The sequence below is a fragment of the Rhinolophus sinicus genome, linkage group LG02, assembly GCF_036562045.2.
Source record: "Rhinolophus sinicus isolate RSC01 linkage group LG02, ASM3656204v1, whole genome shotgun sequence".
NCBI classification, from domain to species: Eukaryota; Metazoa; Chordata; class Mammalia; order Chiroptera; family Rhinolophidae; genus Rhinolophus; species Rhinolophus sinicus.
This window is the reverse complement of record NC_133752.1, coordinates 139,040,758-139,060,578: the sequence shown is the minus strand read 5'-3', so window position 1 is coordinate 139,060,578 and position 19,821 is coordinate 139,040,758. Positions and strand designations below refer to the sequence as shown.

The window sequence follows — 19,821 nt, the reverse complement described above, 5'->3', positions numbered from 1 at the left end:
ATCAGGAGAATCACTAGAACCCAGGTTGTTAACCTTCCTTCTACCAAAGGGATCCCGGTCACACCCAAGAGCCTGTCTGTGCCGTTGCTGTAGAGGTGGGGTGAGGAAGAGGGTGAGATCTATTTTCATTAACCCCAGAGGGGTTGGCCAGGAGGGCATTCCAGTAGCACAGCCTTTCCATCATACCCACATTATCACCCCTGCGTTTCCCAGGGTCCTTGATCTTTTCCCACCTCAGGAAGACCCTACCCGCCCGAAGGCACTCCCAGGAGTCTGAGTCCAGCTGTGGGGCCTCTTTTCCTCTTTGAGACGCTTCATCCATGGTCCTAAGACAAAACATCAGTTGCAATGCCACGATCAACATTTCTTCCAGAGGACTTTCAAGCCCAAAGTTCTGGAAGCTTATGCAGGTCAGAGGATTCCACTATTTTCTGTAATTTTCCCTACATTTAAAATAATTGGTAATATAAATCCTGTTTTTAAAAAGATTCAGAAATGTGATAATAAGATATCTGGTAATGCATAATAACAGTCATGAAAAACACAGGTAGAATAATAAATTAACAGTAGTGACCTCATTAGTGCTTATGAGTTTCTATTCCTTTAAGCCTAGACATACATAAAAATGGGATTCCTGACCATTTTTCTGGACTTCACGTAAGCATTGTTATGCATCAACCCACCTCTGAACAAGGTTGAGCCCGTCACCCTGGACATGTAATATAGAGCTTTTCCAGGTATAGTGAATTAGTCATACAATTGCTTTTTTAATGACTGTATTTTCTAGACTTTAAGCTCCTTGAGGACATGAATTTTATCAGATTATTCACCAATTGACCCAGTGCTTAGCACAGTGCTCTGCACACCGAGCTTAAAAAAATATTTGTTGAGTGAATGAATGAATGAATGAGTGAATATTTCCTGAGCACCTGTTATGATGTTATTGACCTCACATTATTTAATCCTAACAACAACCAATTTTATAGATTGGGAGACAGGCTCTGAGAAATTAAGGAACTTGTCCAAGTATGCATAGACATACCGGGTAGAATTCAAACCGGTTTAGAGAAAGAATAACCTGTAGGGATTAAGAGCATAGGCTCTGAAGCCAACTGCCTGTGTTCAGGAGTTTTGTAGCCTGTCACGAGGACTGAATGAGTTAATGAAGGCAAAGCACTTAGAATAGAGCTTGGCACAAAATCCGCACTTGGCAATATTAGGGGTTAATAGCCTTTATGCCTCTCCACCTGTGTCTTTTCTGCTCCATCATGTTGCCTCCTCTCCCTGATGGACAGACTCTCTCATTAGCTAAACCTGTTCCCCTCATTATCTAAAAGAGTAATCAAAATATAAATTAATATACCGCTGTGGACTATGATAGAAAAAAAAAAAAATCAAAGTCTAAGGGCAGAGCTAGAAGATGGAAGGAACCCGAGTCACTGGGTGGAAGAAAGCTGTTTGTCCACCAGATGGAAATTAACTTATATTGGATAAGTCTCTAAATTTGTGAGTTTGTGACATCCTAACTAATACATTTTTTTTTTTTTTTTTTTTTAACAAAAAGCTGGGTGGGTAAACCAGATGACAGTTGCTTTGCAGAATTTACAATTTCTATCTGTTTCTCTCCTTCTCTATCTTTGTCTTGACTTCTTTCTTCTGGAAATCACACTTGAGCATTATTTAAATTTTGGAGGAAATGGAAAAAGAAAACAAGAAGCCCTATTTAACCTTCCACATCCAAACAAGCCCTATATTAGGGTACTGGGACTTGCATAGATGTTAATAACGTAGGATTTTGTTCCAGTTTGTCTGTTATTTCCTATGAGTATGTAAATTCTGTGACGAGAAAGGTGATGGTCAGGGAAGGTTTTGAAATTCCTGGATCTCTTCTAGTAATATGACCATAGTAGCTCCAAAAGCTCCCTCTAATCTCTGCAGGAAGAGAATTTATTGCCTTTTTATTCAAAAGAGGAAATTTAATATAAAAGCTTTTTGCTTTCTGTTTCAATTAACCTCGCCTATAAGAATCCTGCCTGTTTGAAAAAAATTGTGATATGATAGTACTTGCGGGCTAAAAACCCAGATGAAGACCTTTGGAGTGTAAGATTTATTGTCTCAAACTAGTGAAATACAAGAACTTCGTACTTAGTGTGCATTATAGTTATAACTACAGGGAAAAGCTGTTTTCATAAAAATAAAACAATAACAGTCACAATCCAAGCCAGCAGTGTCAGGCATATTTGTGGACTGTTTCATATCAGACACTATAAAAACCATCCCATTGCTCCTTTACCCACCTGTCTACCTTATTTAGGAATTAACTTGAGGCATTTCCTGTAGAAGGAAACTTACCCACCTCTCCCCACCCTAGCTCACACCTCTTTGTTGTGTTCCCACAGCAGCCTCTGCCCCACAGAAGGCTAACAAATTATCTGCTTTCCCTCCTAAACAATTCACTTCTTAATACAGGGACTCATTCATCTTTAAACTTGGCCCATGGTAGAAACTCAGTGAATATGTTACTTGATTAAATAAACGGGCAGCAATTTAATTCTGCAGCCACCCTTGCCAGGTAAGATGCTTTGGATGTGCAAATTCAGTTGTACATACATGGGCACCCTCCAGCTCCTCAGGAAATAGTGGACATGGAACCTTCCTTTTAGGGAGGGAAAGCAAGTTTCTGGGAGTTTTCCAAATGTTTCGTGGGAATCCCACTTTTGGTTCTCTTTTAGGGCTCTTTTTTTGTTCACCATTCCATATGCCTCTTGGACCAAATTACCACATTTTTTTTTTTTTTTCCTGGTGGTTCAACATGTTCTTGGCTACAGAAGGCTGCAGTCCTGCTAGAAGTCGAGCCTCACAGGGATGTAAAAGGAGGTGTGTCTCACAGGAAACCTCTCCTCAGCCTGCCTTAAGTGAGACTCAGGCATTTGAAGACATCAGACTCAGACATGAAAATGAAATTAACCAGAAAGAGTTCCAGGAGGGGCATGGGACCCCTCAGATCCAAATGAGCAGTCAATTGAGTCCATGAGGGTGCTAATGAGCTGTTTTACACGGTTCTGGCAAACTCACCCTGCACCCATAATTTTCTCTCAAGGTATCATTAAAATCAAATGATTCCCTTATTTTGGGTATCCATTTCCACTGTAATTATTTTGGTCTTTTGTAGTGATTTTCGTGGTTAAATGAGGCAATTCTTCTCCTGCCTGTGTAGATAATGTAATGACTTTTTAATCATTTGTTTTCTACCAGCCAAATTGTTTCCATGATCCCATTAGAAATTCTTCTGTAGTGATTCCAGTGGATTTATTGAACTACTGGTGACAGCCACACTGACGAACGGCAGGCTGCCTGCTGCTAAATTCAGCCAATGAATATCAAATACCTTCTATTTTCCCAGGAACCCAGACAATATCTAATAAGTTTGATCGATGGACCTATTTTCTGACATTCACCATATAAAGAGTAATACCATATGGTTATGATAGGTTTTTTAAAAAATCGCATTTATTGTTCTGATTATAAAAGTAATATGTTATTATAGAAAATTCAAAAGTATAACACATACTACTAAAACATCTATAATTTCACCACATACTTAAAACTGTTTCATATTTGATAGTGTTTCATTATAGTTTTTATCTATCTATTATCTATTTATCTATCGAGCCAAAATTGGAACCATAACTTTCATGTAATTTTTAAATCAGATTTTTTCATTTACTGTGTGTGATAAGCATTTTTCTTGTCACTGAATATTCTTTGAAGTTATGTTTTAAAAGTTGTATAATAGTCCATTATACTCATTTGTTCTCTAAATATTTTCTGAGCTTCTAGTATGAGCAAGCACAGGATTTACTGTAATTTATTTAGTTATTTCCCTATTGTTTGAATATTTGGATCTTTTAAAAATCGTCACATCATGGCTCTCACATCAAGGGCTGTTCGTTTTGCTGAGACTAAAAGCTTATATCCCTGGAGGCCTTTCACAACTGCCCCAACCCTTACCTTTCTGGTCTGTGGCTTCATCTCCTACTCCTTTCCCTGCTCAGGCCTCTTCATACACATTAGACTCCCGACTATTTGTGTGTTGCCAGACAGCTTGTTCCTCCGGGCCTTTGCCTCAGCTGTTTCCTCTGCCTGGAATGCCCCCGAACTCACTACCCAGCTATCTCACTTCCTTCAAATCTTTGCTCAAGTGTTTTTTCTTAATGAAGCAAACTACTCCTTCCCATCTTGCCTTCAGCCACTCCTGATGTTGCTCTGCTTTTTCTTTATGTTTTTCCTCACAGCACTTGTTATTTTCTCATGTATTATTTTACTTTAGTTATTTACTAAGTTTACTGTTTATTATCTATTGTTCCCTCTATAATGTAAATTCTATGAGGGTAGAGATTTTTGTTAATTTTTTTTCACTAATGTATTATGGCAGGTACCCAAGACACTACATGGCACATAGTAGGTGCTCAACAAATATTTGCCAATGAATGGATAAATGTTTTGCATTTTTAGCTGTTGTGAACAATGCTCTATTGAATCTAAATCTTTCAATATTTTGATGACGAGTCAATGGAACAAATGTTAAGGCTTCCTGATATGTATCGTTAAATAGCTTTTTAGACAGTTGTTCTGATTTACACTTTCAGCTGGAGTATAACTATGTCCATCTCATTGGACTAACACATGCATTAAGTATTATTTAAAAAATATCATTGCCAATTTGATTGATGAAAAATGCTAGTCATTTAAAAAATTTACAATAAAACATTTTACAACTATTTGATTACTATTAAATTTGGAGATTTAAAAATCAGTTTATTAGTTACTGACATCTCCTTTTGGGGGGATCACCTGATCACATTCCGTATATTAGAATATATTAGAATATATTTTAATTTTTATTAGAAATAATTTGTGCATACAAGAGAATATTTAGAGAAATAAAATAAACACTCTTGAACCCACCACCCAGCTTCAGAAACAGGGCATCACCGATTCTTTAGAAACTGCAATAGGTGCCTCCCAATCTCATGCCTCAGCATCTTCACAAAGAAACCATTGATGTTTTGGGGTCCACAAATAGCGTATTATTTAGTTTTGTCTCTTTTGAAAATGGAGTCAGACTGTGTGTAGCCTTCTGTACTTCAACACTATATTTTCTAAAATTCACCAATGTTTGATTTCTATAGCTGTGGTTCATTAGTTTGTACTGCGGTGTAGTATTCTCGTGTGTGTGTGTGTGTGTGTGTGTGTACCACCATTTATCCAGTGTCCCGTTGATGGGCAGTTGTGTTGTTTCTAACTCCTAAACGATGCAGCCACAAACATTCTTGCTCATGATTCCTGAGGCATTACATGCAAATCTTTCTAGAGTATATACCTAGGGTGGAATTGCTGGGTCATCGAGGATGTGTACACTCAGCTTTTCAAAATAATGTGAAACTCCTGTCCAACTTGGTTGTATCAGTTTATATCCCCACTCGCAGTGCTGGACGTTCCTGTTGCTTCACCTTTTTTTCTAATTCTTGGTACTATGCTGGCATGACTAAAAAATGGCATCCCATTTTAGTTTAAATTTACATTTACCTGATTGTTAACTAATGAGTGAATGCCCTTTCAAACGATTGTTGGCAATTTATCTTCCCTCTTTTTCTTTATATTTAAAGAGTGATAAAGCCCATTACCACAGTCATTTATTGGGTACTACTTTGTGTGTGCCACTCCCTACACATTACACCTTATCCCCTCATCAACCTTAGGAAGTAGTTGCCATCATATTTTGGGGCACCAAAGAGGTCGTTAGAGTATATGTTACAAACTGTTTTTCTCCAAATGATGGCTTTCACATCTTTATAATATATGAGTTGAGACCAAAGACTAACTTGTAATCCTGACAGACTGCAATTTGACAGTAGGTATCTAATTTCTGAAGTCTGTCCCAGGGTCTTTCAGGGGGAACAAAATCACTAATAGTTGTACGAATGAAAAATTTTTAGAGTTGATCTCCAAGGCCATTTCCTTTTTACCTTAGCAGAAAGGCCAAGGCCAGTGGCATTTTCGCTTGTGGACAAAACATTCACATGTGAAAGTACCAGCTGGAGAGAGGTACCTGCCTTCGCTCAGAGGGTTATCTCCTAAAAGAACCCAATAGCATTTGTTCAGTGATTTGTTTTTCTGTTGGGTTTCAGAATCCAAGAGGAGTTGGCTGGTCATTATATATGAGTCTGGAATTTTAGAAAAACGGAATGTAGTTGTTAGTTTTTTGAATGAACCAATCCAATAAGCATTTATTTTGAGTCTGCTTTATACAAGACCGTAAGACACAGATTTATGAGAGAACAAGAGGATATCAAGTCCATCTCCACTCTGTTTCCTGTTAAGTTGAAAGGTTTCAAACTTTTGAAGATAGGGATTTGTCCTTTTTGCTTATTACAAGTAAATTTTCTTAATTCATATGTACCCTGGTGTATAGCAGTTAATCTAAGGTTAGGTTAGAGTGCGTAGCTGATCTCTAAATACATGGAAAATCATCATTTTAAGAAATGTTTTCAACAATATTAATACATAGCAGAAAATAGGCAAATTACCTACAACCAACCGGTTTGCAATTTAAACTGGAAATTCTTTGTGTTACAAGATACAAGTTTCAGTTTTCCTTGAATAGCTTCAAGCAGCTAGGATAACATTAAAAATTCTGAAGAACAAAAGGATGTAGGAAAGACCCACCTTCAGAAACTTCAGTCTATTCTAGGGCTGTGCACCCCAAAGTGTGCTGTGTGGAGTTTTGTTCCTGGGAAATGCTTGAGGGGGCAAAAGATCTCTTTGATCAAGTAAATTTGGGGAATGCTGCATGTTAGTGCCCTCTTTGAGCTATATGACACACAGGAGCATAGGAAAGGCTCTGAACGATGCTACTGTAAAGACATCTCCCTAATGTAGTGCAGCTCTCCATCTCTTAGACTTATCTGACCTCAGAATCCTGTTTTCGTATAAAGCCTATTAATGTCTCGAGCAACTAGTGTTCTCCAGAACATGATTTTGGAATCTCCACACCAGGGTTATTATTGCTTCTAAATTGTTTTGTGATCTTTAGCAAACCCTAGCCCCAGTTTCTCCTTTGAATTACTAACCCCCTCACAGAGATGCTGTGAATCAAAATTTCCACAGGAAAGTTCTCTAAAAACTCTGGAATGCTACTTCTGTGTTGGGCTAATGTTCATTCCCAGAAAGCCACCTTATTGGTTCTCCTATTACTCCGTTCTGCTAGGACTCCCAGTAATGCACTTCCATAGATGCTGATTTCGGGTTGGCACGCATGTAAAAGCATGGACACTTGGCAAAGCTAGGGAAGCTACAACTTGCTTCAATTTCAACCTGATGGTCTGTTTCAAAGGTCATTATTTTCCTTCTAAAGGCGCAACCGCTGTAGTCATTTCCTTGAGTACATTTTTACCCATTTAGATCGAGACAAGTTGTCATGGAATAACCTGTATTCACATCATCATTTCAAGGGTGGCTTAAATGTGGAGCCAGGATGGCTGCAGCCTTAAGGCTCACCTTGGCTCATTACTCTGAAGCTGCCTTCTCAGTCTGGTTTTGGTTTAGAAGCAAGGTAGTACGTAATCCAAATAAACAAGCCAGGGCAGACTATCCAAATGACTTGAAAAGCAAAGCAGCTTTAAAACTCCAGTAGGGTACTTGGAGTTTAGCTCTTGTGACACAAGCCAAGGATTCATTATTCAACAAGGTGCCCAATGGACGAGGTGCCCTTGGCTGGCTGGCTTCTGCAGAGACAGCATTTGCTCCCTCTCTAAAGTGGGTTGTGTTATAGACTCAAATGCAAACTCTGAGCAAATATTTATTCATCTTTACAAAGTAGAAAAAAACTCACAGATTTGCTTTTTAGTTTTGGGTGTTTCCTTGAAGCGAAACAAGACTAATTTGGGCTTTGGGGACATTTGTCTTTGGGGTTTCTGGAGAGTGTCATAAGCTGTTCATTAAATCAAGCTTCCATGGGTGGAGATGAATTTAATTTCTGTCACAAGGTTTAAGATCCCGACTCCAGCCAGGTTTCTGTCTTTCTGTCTTCTAATAAAAAACAGCAGTTATAAGTTGGAATAACTCAACATTATCTTTTTGGTTAAAATGAATTGTTCACAGAATTCTGCAAAATATCTTTCCCTCGTGAGCTATAAACTTAAAGCTACAAATTCTTTCTTTCTTAAGCAGGAACTGAGGTTCAAAGAACCTGACTGGATTGAAGCATAAAGCAATAAATTTTATCCCCTTAATTTACTCTCTACTTTCGATCCTATTTCTGTATTTGCAATATTAATACAGGAGAAATTCAGTAAATAGTCCCTGACTTAGCTGGTGTGATGGCTAATGATTCTTCCATTCTCAAGGGGGGTGTTCTTAGGGTCAGCCATGAGACTGGAGTTGAGGGGGGCAAAGGCAAGGAAGGGCTCATTTGGCCAGTGCCAAGGAGAGGCGGAAGTTTTTACCTACACTTCCTTGTACTTGTACATGGACCTAAGAACATGCTCCTGGACGAGGCCAACTTCACGGATGGAGAACTACACAGCTGCCCAGGGCCTCGCACTAAGAAGAACTCCATGCTTGGTTTAATGCTCTGCTGTCACCACCTTGAAATCCTTAATACTTGTTGAACAAGGGACCCCCATATTTTCACTTGGCTCTGGGCCCCTCAAATGACATCTCTGGTCCTTCTCTTGGGTTATAGCTGACCAAGGCTCCCTGCTCGCCATTTGCTTTTCTGCCCCAGCCATGCCTCCCGATCCAGCCTCAGGACTGTTCTCCAGGAGGGACTGTCCCGTGTCATGTCCATTGGAGTGGGAAGCCGGGGACCCCCTCTGTGCTGAGGCACCTTTCAGTGACACTCCTGTGAATTTTACGGCTTGTTGGTCAAATCAGAGTATCTGTTTCTTGGTTTGGACTTTTGAGAAATGCCAGATAATTTCAACAGTTGTGCAAACTGAACATGATTAGGAAGGGAAATGGGTTACCAAGGAAAAACCCTGCAATGCCAATGCTACTAAAAATTATTTTTCATTTGTAATTTTATACTCTTATTGATAATAAACCAGTAGACAGATGCAAAATCAATTTATATTTGGAGCTCACATTAGAATTTTAAAAAATCTTATTGAACACCTGAACACTTTGTTTTATGATGTCAGTTTCCTGAATACAGTTTCTATTTTTTATATTGAGCCATATGGAGGACATTTATTCAATATGCTTATTACATTTTTATATTTGAAACCACTTGCATAAACCATCTAAAAACTATAGCGATGACACTCCTGTCTTTGGATAGTCATTTGATTTCCTTCCTTTTCCTTCTTTCCTTTTTATTGCCTCAGGAAATTCTTCTTAAATGGCCATGTTGCTTATTTACCCAATTTGAAAATTGCTCACCTCACAATATCCCCTTCCCCGAATCCCTTACTTTGGTAGAAATGCTTTTATTAAACTACACTTTATTGTCATGATTTGTGCCTTCTTGAATAGAAACAGTCGGATCTGTTATTACTCTGTGTTACTGAGATCATTGTATATTATTGCATGGCACTCTTACCACAGGAGACATTACTCTATGCTCTGAATTAGAGCAGAGCAAAGGCTAGCTCATCTGGGGCTATGTCTTAGCCTACCAAGCTAACATTGTGTCATAAGGCTTACTGGACACGAAATTTAGTTATCAAAACCTTTTTTCAGAAGGAGTACTGCATATAATTGAAGGGAATACTCTGAAAGGCCACTCGGAGAGGCGTTAAGAATTTCAAGGAGCGTGCTCAAGTAACCACATGCTCAGTAAACTTCCCTCTGAGTAGAGTGGCTGGATTTGACTGAAGGATTTTGTTTGCTGGGCAGGGCCTAGGATTTTGGGGTCAGAGACAAATTGCCCGAGATATTGGATGAGAAGCTGAACTCTGTCAGCCACCCTTTTTTCTGAAAACCTCGAATTCATGCAGTTCCTCTATAAATAAATGTAGAAGAGATATTTTAAAGACTTGAAGGGATGCCAAAAAGTAGCTTTCCCATAGACATACATGTCTTGATCCAGCCCAAATGTAAGTTCTTGTATAGTTTAACTTCTCCTGAGCAACTAGTTCATTTTTTGTGGTGTTTATGGTCTTTGGGACTCCTAACAAGTCATGGCTTCCTGTTTGAGGTGGCTGGAGCAGAGCTTAGAGTTTAATGTATGGTCTGCCTCTCTCAAGTGTGAAGGAGTCCCCTCCTGGACCCATTTTATGGTCTAACCTTTATTGCCTTTTGATTTGTTTTTCCTCCTTATTTTATCTTGCCAAATGGTATTCATCTTTTCAGATTGGCTTAACTCCTTACTACTTTAACTTTTAAATTATTGTTTAGAGGTATTTTATATGAATAGTCTCCTCCTCTTTTTCCTCTTCCTCTTCCTCTTCTGTGGTAACTTCCTATGAGTAATAACAATTACTTCATATCCCATATTAGAGGCCTTTATTTCAAGAGCTGGCCTCCATTTTTGTGATTCTACATAAATTGACAAAGTAACCAAAGGAACACTTTAGCTAAAAACTCACAATACATATGGTTATGGGGGGAAAGGAAGGGAGGAAGTGCTCAATCAATTTGACAAATAGTAAAGGCTGTACTATTACACAAATAAACGTGTACATGGATAAGCAGCAACGGATGTTAACTGTATGTGGAATCTGAAAACACAACAAACCCCAAGCGAATTCTACTGTACCTCACCAAAGCTATTATATTTAATTCATTAAAAGTAATTCAGCATAGAATTAGTATTATTCATTTATAATATAACCAGTACTTAATAAATTATTAGCCTAATCTCCTAACTGTATTCCCAAGTGCCTACCAAGCATTTTCCACCAAGATGTCCCAAAGGCACTTTAAACTCAACGTCTTCAAAACGAATTCAACATCTCTGGAAACCCTCCCCCCGCCTACACTAGTTCCTCCTTAGTCAGACCCTTGGTGTCCAGACTCCTCTCTCTTCTTAACCCCGACATTCAATCTGCCATCTAGTCCCCTGCTTAACCTTGATCTCTCTCTGGAATCCAAATTCTCTTCTCTGACACTAAAGTCATTTCAGATCCTGGTATCTCGCCCCTTTACCTGAGGTCTCCTGTGGGGGATGTGTGTACTCCGGGGTGTACACAAAACTATCTTTGGAGTAAGTGAAGAAAATAGCAGAGCTTCTATTTATATTTTATCTCTTCCTTTTAACATTTCTGACTTTTATAATGCATGTATTGGTAGTTATGCATGTGAATAAGTAATAGTTATATACGTATATATATAGGACTATGTGCTGAACTATTTCTAACGGAGTGTGCAATCAGAATGGTTTGGAGATGACTAACCTAGATGATTGCAGTTTGTTACCCTGCCTTCAGTCTAACTTCCTACTATTCTATTATTCATCTATGAGTTAATACAAGTAAGGCACTTAGAATAAACTAAGCACTATGTAAGTGTTAGCTATTATTATTATTATCCTATCCCCAAACCTAACTTTCAGCCTCCTTATCCTCATTATCATGCAATTAGATCTCTACTTAAAAGTCTTAAATAAATCGGTTCTCATATTAGGATCCCAGGGTTAGCTCCCGAGCTCCTGACCTGCCTTGCCGAGTCTGTGTGACCACAGGCTGACACTCTGGGCTCTGGCTGAGATCTAGCACCACAACCAGATGTGTTCACTCTGCTTCCAGCCTCTCCCTTGAGCACTTCCTGTAACAGACATCACTTCCCTAAATCATACAATTGATCATTGCCACTCCCTAGCATAAGAAAACGTGTAGACCTTAGAATATCTATAAAATAAAGCCCACATTCTCTTGAGAGAATGACGAGAATAAAATGTGTTGGAAAATTTGCTACCTAGGATTTGTGGAGTTTTGCCTTCTACTGTATTTGCTAAAAAAAAAAGAAAGAAAGAAAAGAAAAGAAAATGAAAAAGAAAGAGAAAGAATAGCAGAGCATTAACATTTCAGAGTCTGATGACATGGATTGAAACCTGTCCCAATCATTTGAAACCATACCCTATCATGTGTGGTCTGGGTGAGTTGCTTCATATTTCCGTGACTCAGTTTTCTTTTCTGTAAAAAGGCATTATGATACCCGCCTCATAGGATTGTAAGATAACACATAATGTTCTTGGGAACCAACAGATTTTTAATAAATGGTAGCACTTTTCATTTGAGACATTCTGACACCTTTAGAAAGCCTTCCACTACTGGGATGTTTGACACATTTTAGTTAGAGAAGAACTCTTCAAAGAAATGACAACTAAGCGGAGAGCTGACATAAATAGGAGCATTGCAGGCAGTGACCACAGAGGGTTGTGTGGCGTGGCTGCACAACAGAGACAGAGCTGGGAGGGAGAGATGCGGCTGGGGAGCGGGGCCAGGGTCAGAATGGAACAGCTTCTCAATGGTGCTTCTTTTTTTAACCACCACTCAGGTGCAACCAACTTTATTTCCAGAAGATAGTATGCAAAGACCACTCCACACAACACTCTGAAAACTAAAGCAGCACCTTTATTTTATACATACAAACAGTATAAAATGTTTATTACGTAAGAGCTGTGTTTTGTTTACAATATATTATATTGCTTCAAGCCAATGCCAAAAATTCATACATTATATTCCCTATTTTATTGTGTTTACAATATATTATATTGTTTAAATGCCACTACCACAGTGTTATTTCTTCTTTTTTTTAATAGTGAATTCTCTGGAATCATGGTAAAGTCAAAATATATTGTACTGAGAGTTAAAAAATAAGGGCAATTAAAAAATATGTGACAAATGTCTAAATACAGGACAATAAAATTTGAAATGCTATAACTTCAGCACTGTCAACTGCTTCATCCAAACCCTTGTGATTTATGCATATTTGTTCCATTTTCCTTCTCTAATATACCCCCAACCCCTTGACACCATGAATGCATTGTGATTTTAGGACTTATCTGCCAACTACACACTGAAAAGACAAAATTTTAACCTGACCAACTGCCATAATATAAAATCTGTCCCAAAGCATTGAAACAAGAAAATCTATACCATCATGCTACAGACGTACTTAGAAAACTTAAAAGGAAGAGTAAATATCAGCTCAGTGATTTATAATGAAGCTAATAAAATTCAGGCCAGTATTCTTAACTGTAATGAACATTATTTGAACATTCAACACATGAAAGGTTAACAAAGGCTATGAACTTGGTGTAACTTAAAACCTTTCAGATGTCGGAGTTCACCAGATGTAATTGGATTCAGGTGGATCCCGTCGCTCCTCCGCCTTTTTAGGTGAAGGCGTGTGCTGCCTGAGCCGGGCGCCTGCTGGCCTCAGGGCATGCATGAGGCTGGCTCCATACCCTGCAAAATTATTCACAGCTTAAAAGAAAAGAAACTACAAAAACAGGCTCTTCTGATTCATTATTAACCATTCAAATAAAATCCATTTTCTCTTTTCAACCCAGAGTGAAAGACCACAGCAACCACAAAAAGCTACCTGAAGAGATGTTACAAGTTCAAGATGCCTGTTAAAAGAAACCTATTCCACGAACTCCATCAAATCTGGCTTCCATGGAATGTCTGACCATACAGAAACTCATGATGTGAAGTTTGGATGAATGTGATTAAATGGAAGGACATTCTCCACCCAAGGGCTGGTAAGGATCTAGCACGGAGGTCTGAAATGTAGGGATACTTCTGCAACGGATTTGATCATTGATCCTTTTCGCTGCATTGCAAGACCATCCTCAGTTATATTGATCCAGTCCGATACAACAACTTCCACTCTTCACATAGCTCACACGATCGGGTGTGGCTATTGCACTGACACAAAATATAAATTTTGTAAGAACTAAGGACGTCAATTATACATATTTGAGAAAGGGTATGATTTGAACTGACTCCTTATCAATGGGGATTTGTGAGTTTTGGTCAAGGTGGGAGTCTACCCATTTCCAGCTCAGTTGTTAAGTAGAATGTAACACTGAGTCACAACTCGAGACCTTCCTTTCTCCTACTTGTGAATTTTTGGAGGTGCTCGGAGCACTGATTCATTTCTACCCGTTTCCTAAAACTGATCCAAGACAGCAATCACATTGGAAAAATCTGCCTCCATCTTCCTGTGCATTAGAATCAAATTTGGCATTTCATTTGTTCCTTGTGGTTTTTAAATGCAAGCATGCCGTTAAATAACTACTGAGAGCAGAACACTTTGTTCCCGAATGTGTTTCTTTGAATTGTTAGTATGTAGGCTAGTAGCTCATGGAACCGCCAAAACATGAGCCAACAATGTGCTTGGAGTAAATCCCTACCCTGCTGCTTTCCCTGCCACCCATGAAGCCCAAACCTCCCTGCTGGTGAGGGTGAGCCTAAGCAGAGAAGTCTGTCTCCAGTATCCTCCTCCCCACCAAGATGTCTGGGTGCCTGGGACCTCCCAACATGTCACCCCACTGGGAATCTGTTCTTAGAAGAACTCTGTGCCTTAGAACTTCCTCGTCACCTCCCTCCAATCAAAATAAGCCTCATTCTTTCAGCCTGATTCTCTTAGCTAATGTACAAAATGGCTGGGTGGCCTCTACAAGAAAACACATTTGCATTTTAATCAGGCACCAGGGCATCTTCTTGACATGTAATGCCTTGATCTGAAGGAGGTGCACTGGTGACAGAAGCTTTCAGCAGCACATCTACAAGTGAGGGTGCTCTCTGGGGGCTGGCATACTTGTCAGAATCGTTCATCTCTACTCCATGACAGCCTCTCACTGGCTCTCCTTTTGCATGTGTCAGCAGGAGCAGTGTCCCTCAGGCTCTCCTTCTGTCACTCCTGGTGGTCACCAGGCTCCAGATGTGAGTCCCAGAAGATGTTTGTAATTGAGTCCTGGGATGTACAGTCTGACCTCATCCCAGGACTGAGGACTTCTAGAAAGTTACTCTGATTTGGGGGCAAAATTCAGGGTTTGTATCTAGTTGAGGGTAGAATAGAGTCTGGTTTACTCTTTTCCAAAATAACTCTAAAAATGGTTAGTTTTCTATAGGTGTTTTAGTCCAAAGGAGGTTTCCTGGTAAGTATGTCCAAACTGGGATACTGTTCAACCATAACCACCTGGGTAAAGGAGCTGTTTTCCAGAGGAGCCGCACTTCTTGCTAAGCGGTGCCCACATGGAGCCAACTCAATCTACCATCCAATCAATTCAGTAGGTGAAAAAGAAATCAATAGTTTAGTGTAGCCTAGACCAGACACCAACTACCTAAAAATCAACAAGTAAGTAAACATGTGCATATCTACATACAAATGTATTTTATATATATATGAATAATATATAGTGAACATTATAAAATAGGCACAAAAATAAGAAATTTGAGATTGAGATGTATAACTACAAATATTTATATATTACATCTGTATTTATACAAAGAGAAATAAAATAACATGAAATATAATTTAAAACTAGTGTTTTTTTCTCAGCATCCCAGCTGATCATTGTCACATTCACTGGGCTAGAGGCACCACCCTTGGGAGACCATTGATCTAGAAAAACATTTGATGTGTGAATGATTTTTTTCCATTTGTGTCCATTATTTTGGAGACACAATGTGATAGACATAATCTGGACTTCTGTTATTGAAGGGTGTTGTAAGATTGATATCTCCCTTTCCTCAAAGGAAAGTGGACAGTGGGCCTATGCTTAAGGAAGCTGAGTTCTAGCTGCCAGATGTATGGAAACTTCATTGTTCCATTGGTTCACTTGCTAATTGACTGTCTCTCCCACTAGAATCTGGGCTCCACAAGGCAGAGCCTTTTCTATCTGTTCACTAATGTGTCCCCAGTGTCCGGATTCATACTTAACACAGAGAAGACTACAATCAAAATGGTTGCATTTAGCAGGTTTCATTTTGTGTATAAAACAGGCCAGTGGTTTATTATTTAAATAGCTAGTTCATTTTTGATAGTCAATACATTTGGAAAAAAAGGCAACTCCATTATAACACCTATCCCATACTTCATAGACCTTTTCTTTCCCTCAAGAAAACTCATTTAAAACATACCATAACCAATACAATTTAAAGATTTTAAAAAGCAAAACTCTTCATGTTTTATATGCTAGTGGATAAATCTTCAATGATAAAATGAGAGCCAAGTAGATACTAATTCCACATTTGACTTAAATTCTTACTTTTTACTTGTCATTTCTTTCATAGTTCACACACTGTATTAACAAATCAACCTGTTTTACTAATTTAACCTAGAAAATATTTGTGGTGATATTTGACAGATGTGGTGATATTTTACAATGATACATGCTCTCCGCTCTAAAGCTCAGACTCTAAAGTTTAGAGAGTCGTGGGCAGCAGGAGGAAGCATGGGGGAGAAGAGGAAGGAGAAGAAGTTGCTTTGAATGAAACAGAAAACAGGGCTGAGTTATGAGTTGTCTCTGAGTCTTTGGAGCCAAGAAACAGACGTGAAGGAGGCCGGCTCCCAACGGCTCCCACTCACTTTTATTGCAGTGTCTTCCATGCCAGCCGTCTTGACATCGGCATTTGTTGGGTTCGTGGCAGGTTCCGTGCGTACCGCAGCCAGGCTCGCAGACAGCTAGAATCAAAGGAGATAAAAAGACTGTTTCCTGAGCTTTCATTTTTCAACAGAAATACACAGCTGTTTTTCCTGCAGTTCTTTAGAATGTGTTAGTTTTGGCTTCATCCCCTATTTTCTTTTTTTTTTTTCCTCTAAGTCAATCTTCAGCTACAAGTCCAGTTGGGACTTACTGAAAAAGTCCTGAGAGGGATCTTAAACTAAGCTTGAGGCTTCTCATTCACATAAGACACTCAGCGGGACTTTGAAACTGCTGGGCAATGGAAATTTATTTTCCTCAAGAAAACTACTAATGGTGAAAAATTTGAGTTGCATATGTGAATATGTGTAAGTTGGGTTTTTTTTTATCTGTTGATTTCAAACATCTTTCCTCTACATACAAGCAACATGCATGTCAGTGAAGAAAGGTTAATTGTGGTGCTGAGGCAACATGCAGTAGTCACAGAAGGGATACAGTATGAGACTATTGCTACTTTTATCACCCCATAACCCAGATTGGTGATTTGTACGCGGTACTTACCCTTTGAACAGAGGTCTCCTTGGTAACCTTTGGAGCATTTACATTTGCTTTTACCAATGCATTTGCCTCCATTTCGACAGGGTTGTGGGCATTTGCCTGAAACAGAGAAGAAGGCAAATAAGCAAGGAACTCAGGGCTTTGTTCAGAGGTAATTACATTTTTCAAAGAAATTACAAGGATTTGAGAGGATAAATCCTTTTAAATGGTAGTTATTTCCACTTATTTCAGATTTAATCTGGCTTTGAAATTGCTGGAATTTCATTTTTGGAACAAACAGGCTAGTATTTTTACTTACGATTTGGGGATATATCTTCTACAATAAATGTGTTGCTCAAAAGCTGTATGTACATTACTTTTTTATAAATAGAGTAATATTTTAACTGACTCATAAACACTTGTAATTTAAGATATACTAATATTTAATATAGGAATGCCCCTTAATATAGGAATGACCCAAATATAGGAATGATATTTTCTGTGAGTTCTAATTTTTGAATGCCACTTTTTCTGAAAGCAGGCCTACACCTGTACCTGATGACATCTGTCTTTGCCTAGGAGTCTCCAGAAAGCAGGGCTGGCATGCAGATAGTTTAATGGGGAAGTGAGCCTAGGCAAGAGGAATGGGGAGACTGGAAGAGTAAAACGGGAAAGGACAGAAAGCCAACACAAAAGTATGTTTGTGGGTGGGTCATTGCTATGGCAACCGGGCTCTATCCTGCTGGGTCCTTCTGAAGAGCCATTAGGTGGCACCTACAAGTATCTGAAAAAAGGGAGAGGGGAGCATTTATTCATCAGCAGCTGTCTCCCCCACCCCACCCCCACCCCACCATGTGATAACTTCCTTGTACTTCCATTCTGCAACTATGTGAGTACAGGCTGTGTTTTTGTTTTTGTTTTTGTTTTTTAAAGGACTCAGAAGAGTCTCTGGGTGGAAAGCAAGAGAAGTGTGGAACAGCTAAGATGCGGTGCAAGCAGGTTATACCTGTGCAAAAACAGATTGTCACAGCAGTCAGTGGTGGGAGTAAAAATCTGGCTGAGGAGGATGTGAGGTGGGGCACAAAAGGTGCCTGATACCACACCTACACATTTTTCTGGAATGTCTCAGATCCTAATACTACATCATTCTTTCTTTTATTTATGTGTCAAATGAGTATTGCTAATGTTTTCACAGATCTTTGAATAGCAGGATGTTAGAGCTGGAATAGGGCCTTAGATGTAAAAATTATATAATAATTTTCTTCTTAGTCCAGAAGCTACTTCTACTCCCTCTGCAATCTAGAATTTGCCATCCTAAGGCTGAATTTTTTGAAGAAGTAAAAGACGAAAGGTTGTTCACCCAGGGCTGAAACCACATCCCGTGACCAGCACGATGATGTTGCAGAGCAAACAGCCATTAGATTTTGGGTAGTGGAAGATTTTGGGTATATTTGTTGTTGTTCTTTTTCTTTCACTATAGAAGAATACTCATTACAAAGGCCTCAATACATAAAGAGAAGAAATGAAATCTTTATCCTGAAACAACTCACCTTTCATGTTCTAAGCTCTACTTTTTATGGTCAAACAAAGCTTTGAAAGAAGTGAACTATATATTTTACGAACAAGCACTATGCTTAATAGACATGAAGTGAATTCCATATGAAAATCATTTTGGTAAAAACACACTTTTCTTTTCACTTATCCAAAAGGACTTCCCTCGTATATAAATTGCATAAAGGAGACTTTAGTCGTAGTGGAGACAATAGAGACATAATATTGAGATGTTAGTCTCTTTAAAACCTGGAATGCCATTAGATCCTTAGGGTTTTTCTGATGCAAGAATGTTCCAGAAACAGGTATTAAAACAACCTTAATAATGGAATACTATCTTTTCACTGACCATTAAAAATCTAGAAGGGTCATTTTTGTTAGGTTTGGATACAAAGAATAGCATTTACTATTTGGTCAAGATCCCAACTCTTACCTAAAGAAAAGGAGTACCTAACTCTGAAATTCTGTTTGTGTCAAGAAACATCTGACCCCATCACATGCACAAAATTGGATCATATCATAGTATTCTGCAATGCATTGAGGTTTTTCAAGTAAGCAAGATGTGGGACAATAATTATATGGCAGGAAAGATAGAGTACTTATTGTGAAATACTTGGTGAGCCCAAATTTCCCCATGTTCTATGAGAGGTGAACTTGGTAACCAAGGATAATGCAGAGAATGATTGGTGGAGAGAGTCTTTTCATTGACTCCATGGGTCTTTTTATTTTCTTGGCAAGAGGGTAGTGAGGACCCTTAGGTTCACTGCAGCCAGGAAGGAGGACGTTCTCTCCTGGTTATCACAACAGAATAGGACTGCAGGCAACTGTTAGAATGCCATTCCTTGATCAAAGTTCATGAAGCCAAAACCTCCTGAAGATCTGATTGTTTTAAAATTCAGAATCCTGTGTCTTTAATATTGAGTTACTTTTTCTGAAAATATTTCGCAACCAAATTCTATCCATTGGACAGTGGAAAACTGAGACAACTACTGAGTACCTAAAGAGACTAAGGATTACTAAAAGACAAACAGATTTGACTAAGTTTAAACAGTTAGCATTTTTACTATAACGTGGATGAGTCCAGTGAGAACAATGAGATAAGATATTGACAAATAAGGACATTAAGTTTCCTC

The 19,821-nt window shown here is 38.8% G+C and overlaps 1 protein-coding gene across 1 annotated transcript in view; it reads right to left on the bottom strand.

Annotated features, from left to right (window-relative positions):
- Nucleotides 1-12,558: 12,558 nt before the first annotated feature.
- Nucleotides 12,559-19,821, bottom strand: part of WIF1 (WNT inhibitory factor 1) — a 70,328-nt gene continuing 63,065 nt past the window's right edge. The window contains exons 8-10 of the mRNA XM_019732411.2: nucleotides 17,162-17,257; nucleotides 16,546-16,641; nucleotides 12,559-13,415 (exon numbers count right to left, since the gene is read on the bottom strand). Of these exons, the coding sequence (XP_019587970.1) occupies nucleotides 13,294-13,415; nucleotides 16,546-16,641; nucleotides 17,162-17,257 (314 nt within the window). The 3' untranslated portion in view covers nucleotides 12,559-13,293. The remainder of the gene's footprint in view (nucleotides 13,416-16,545; nucleotides 16,642-17,161; nucleotides 17,258-19,821) is intronic.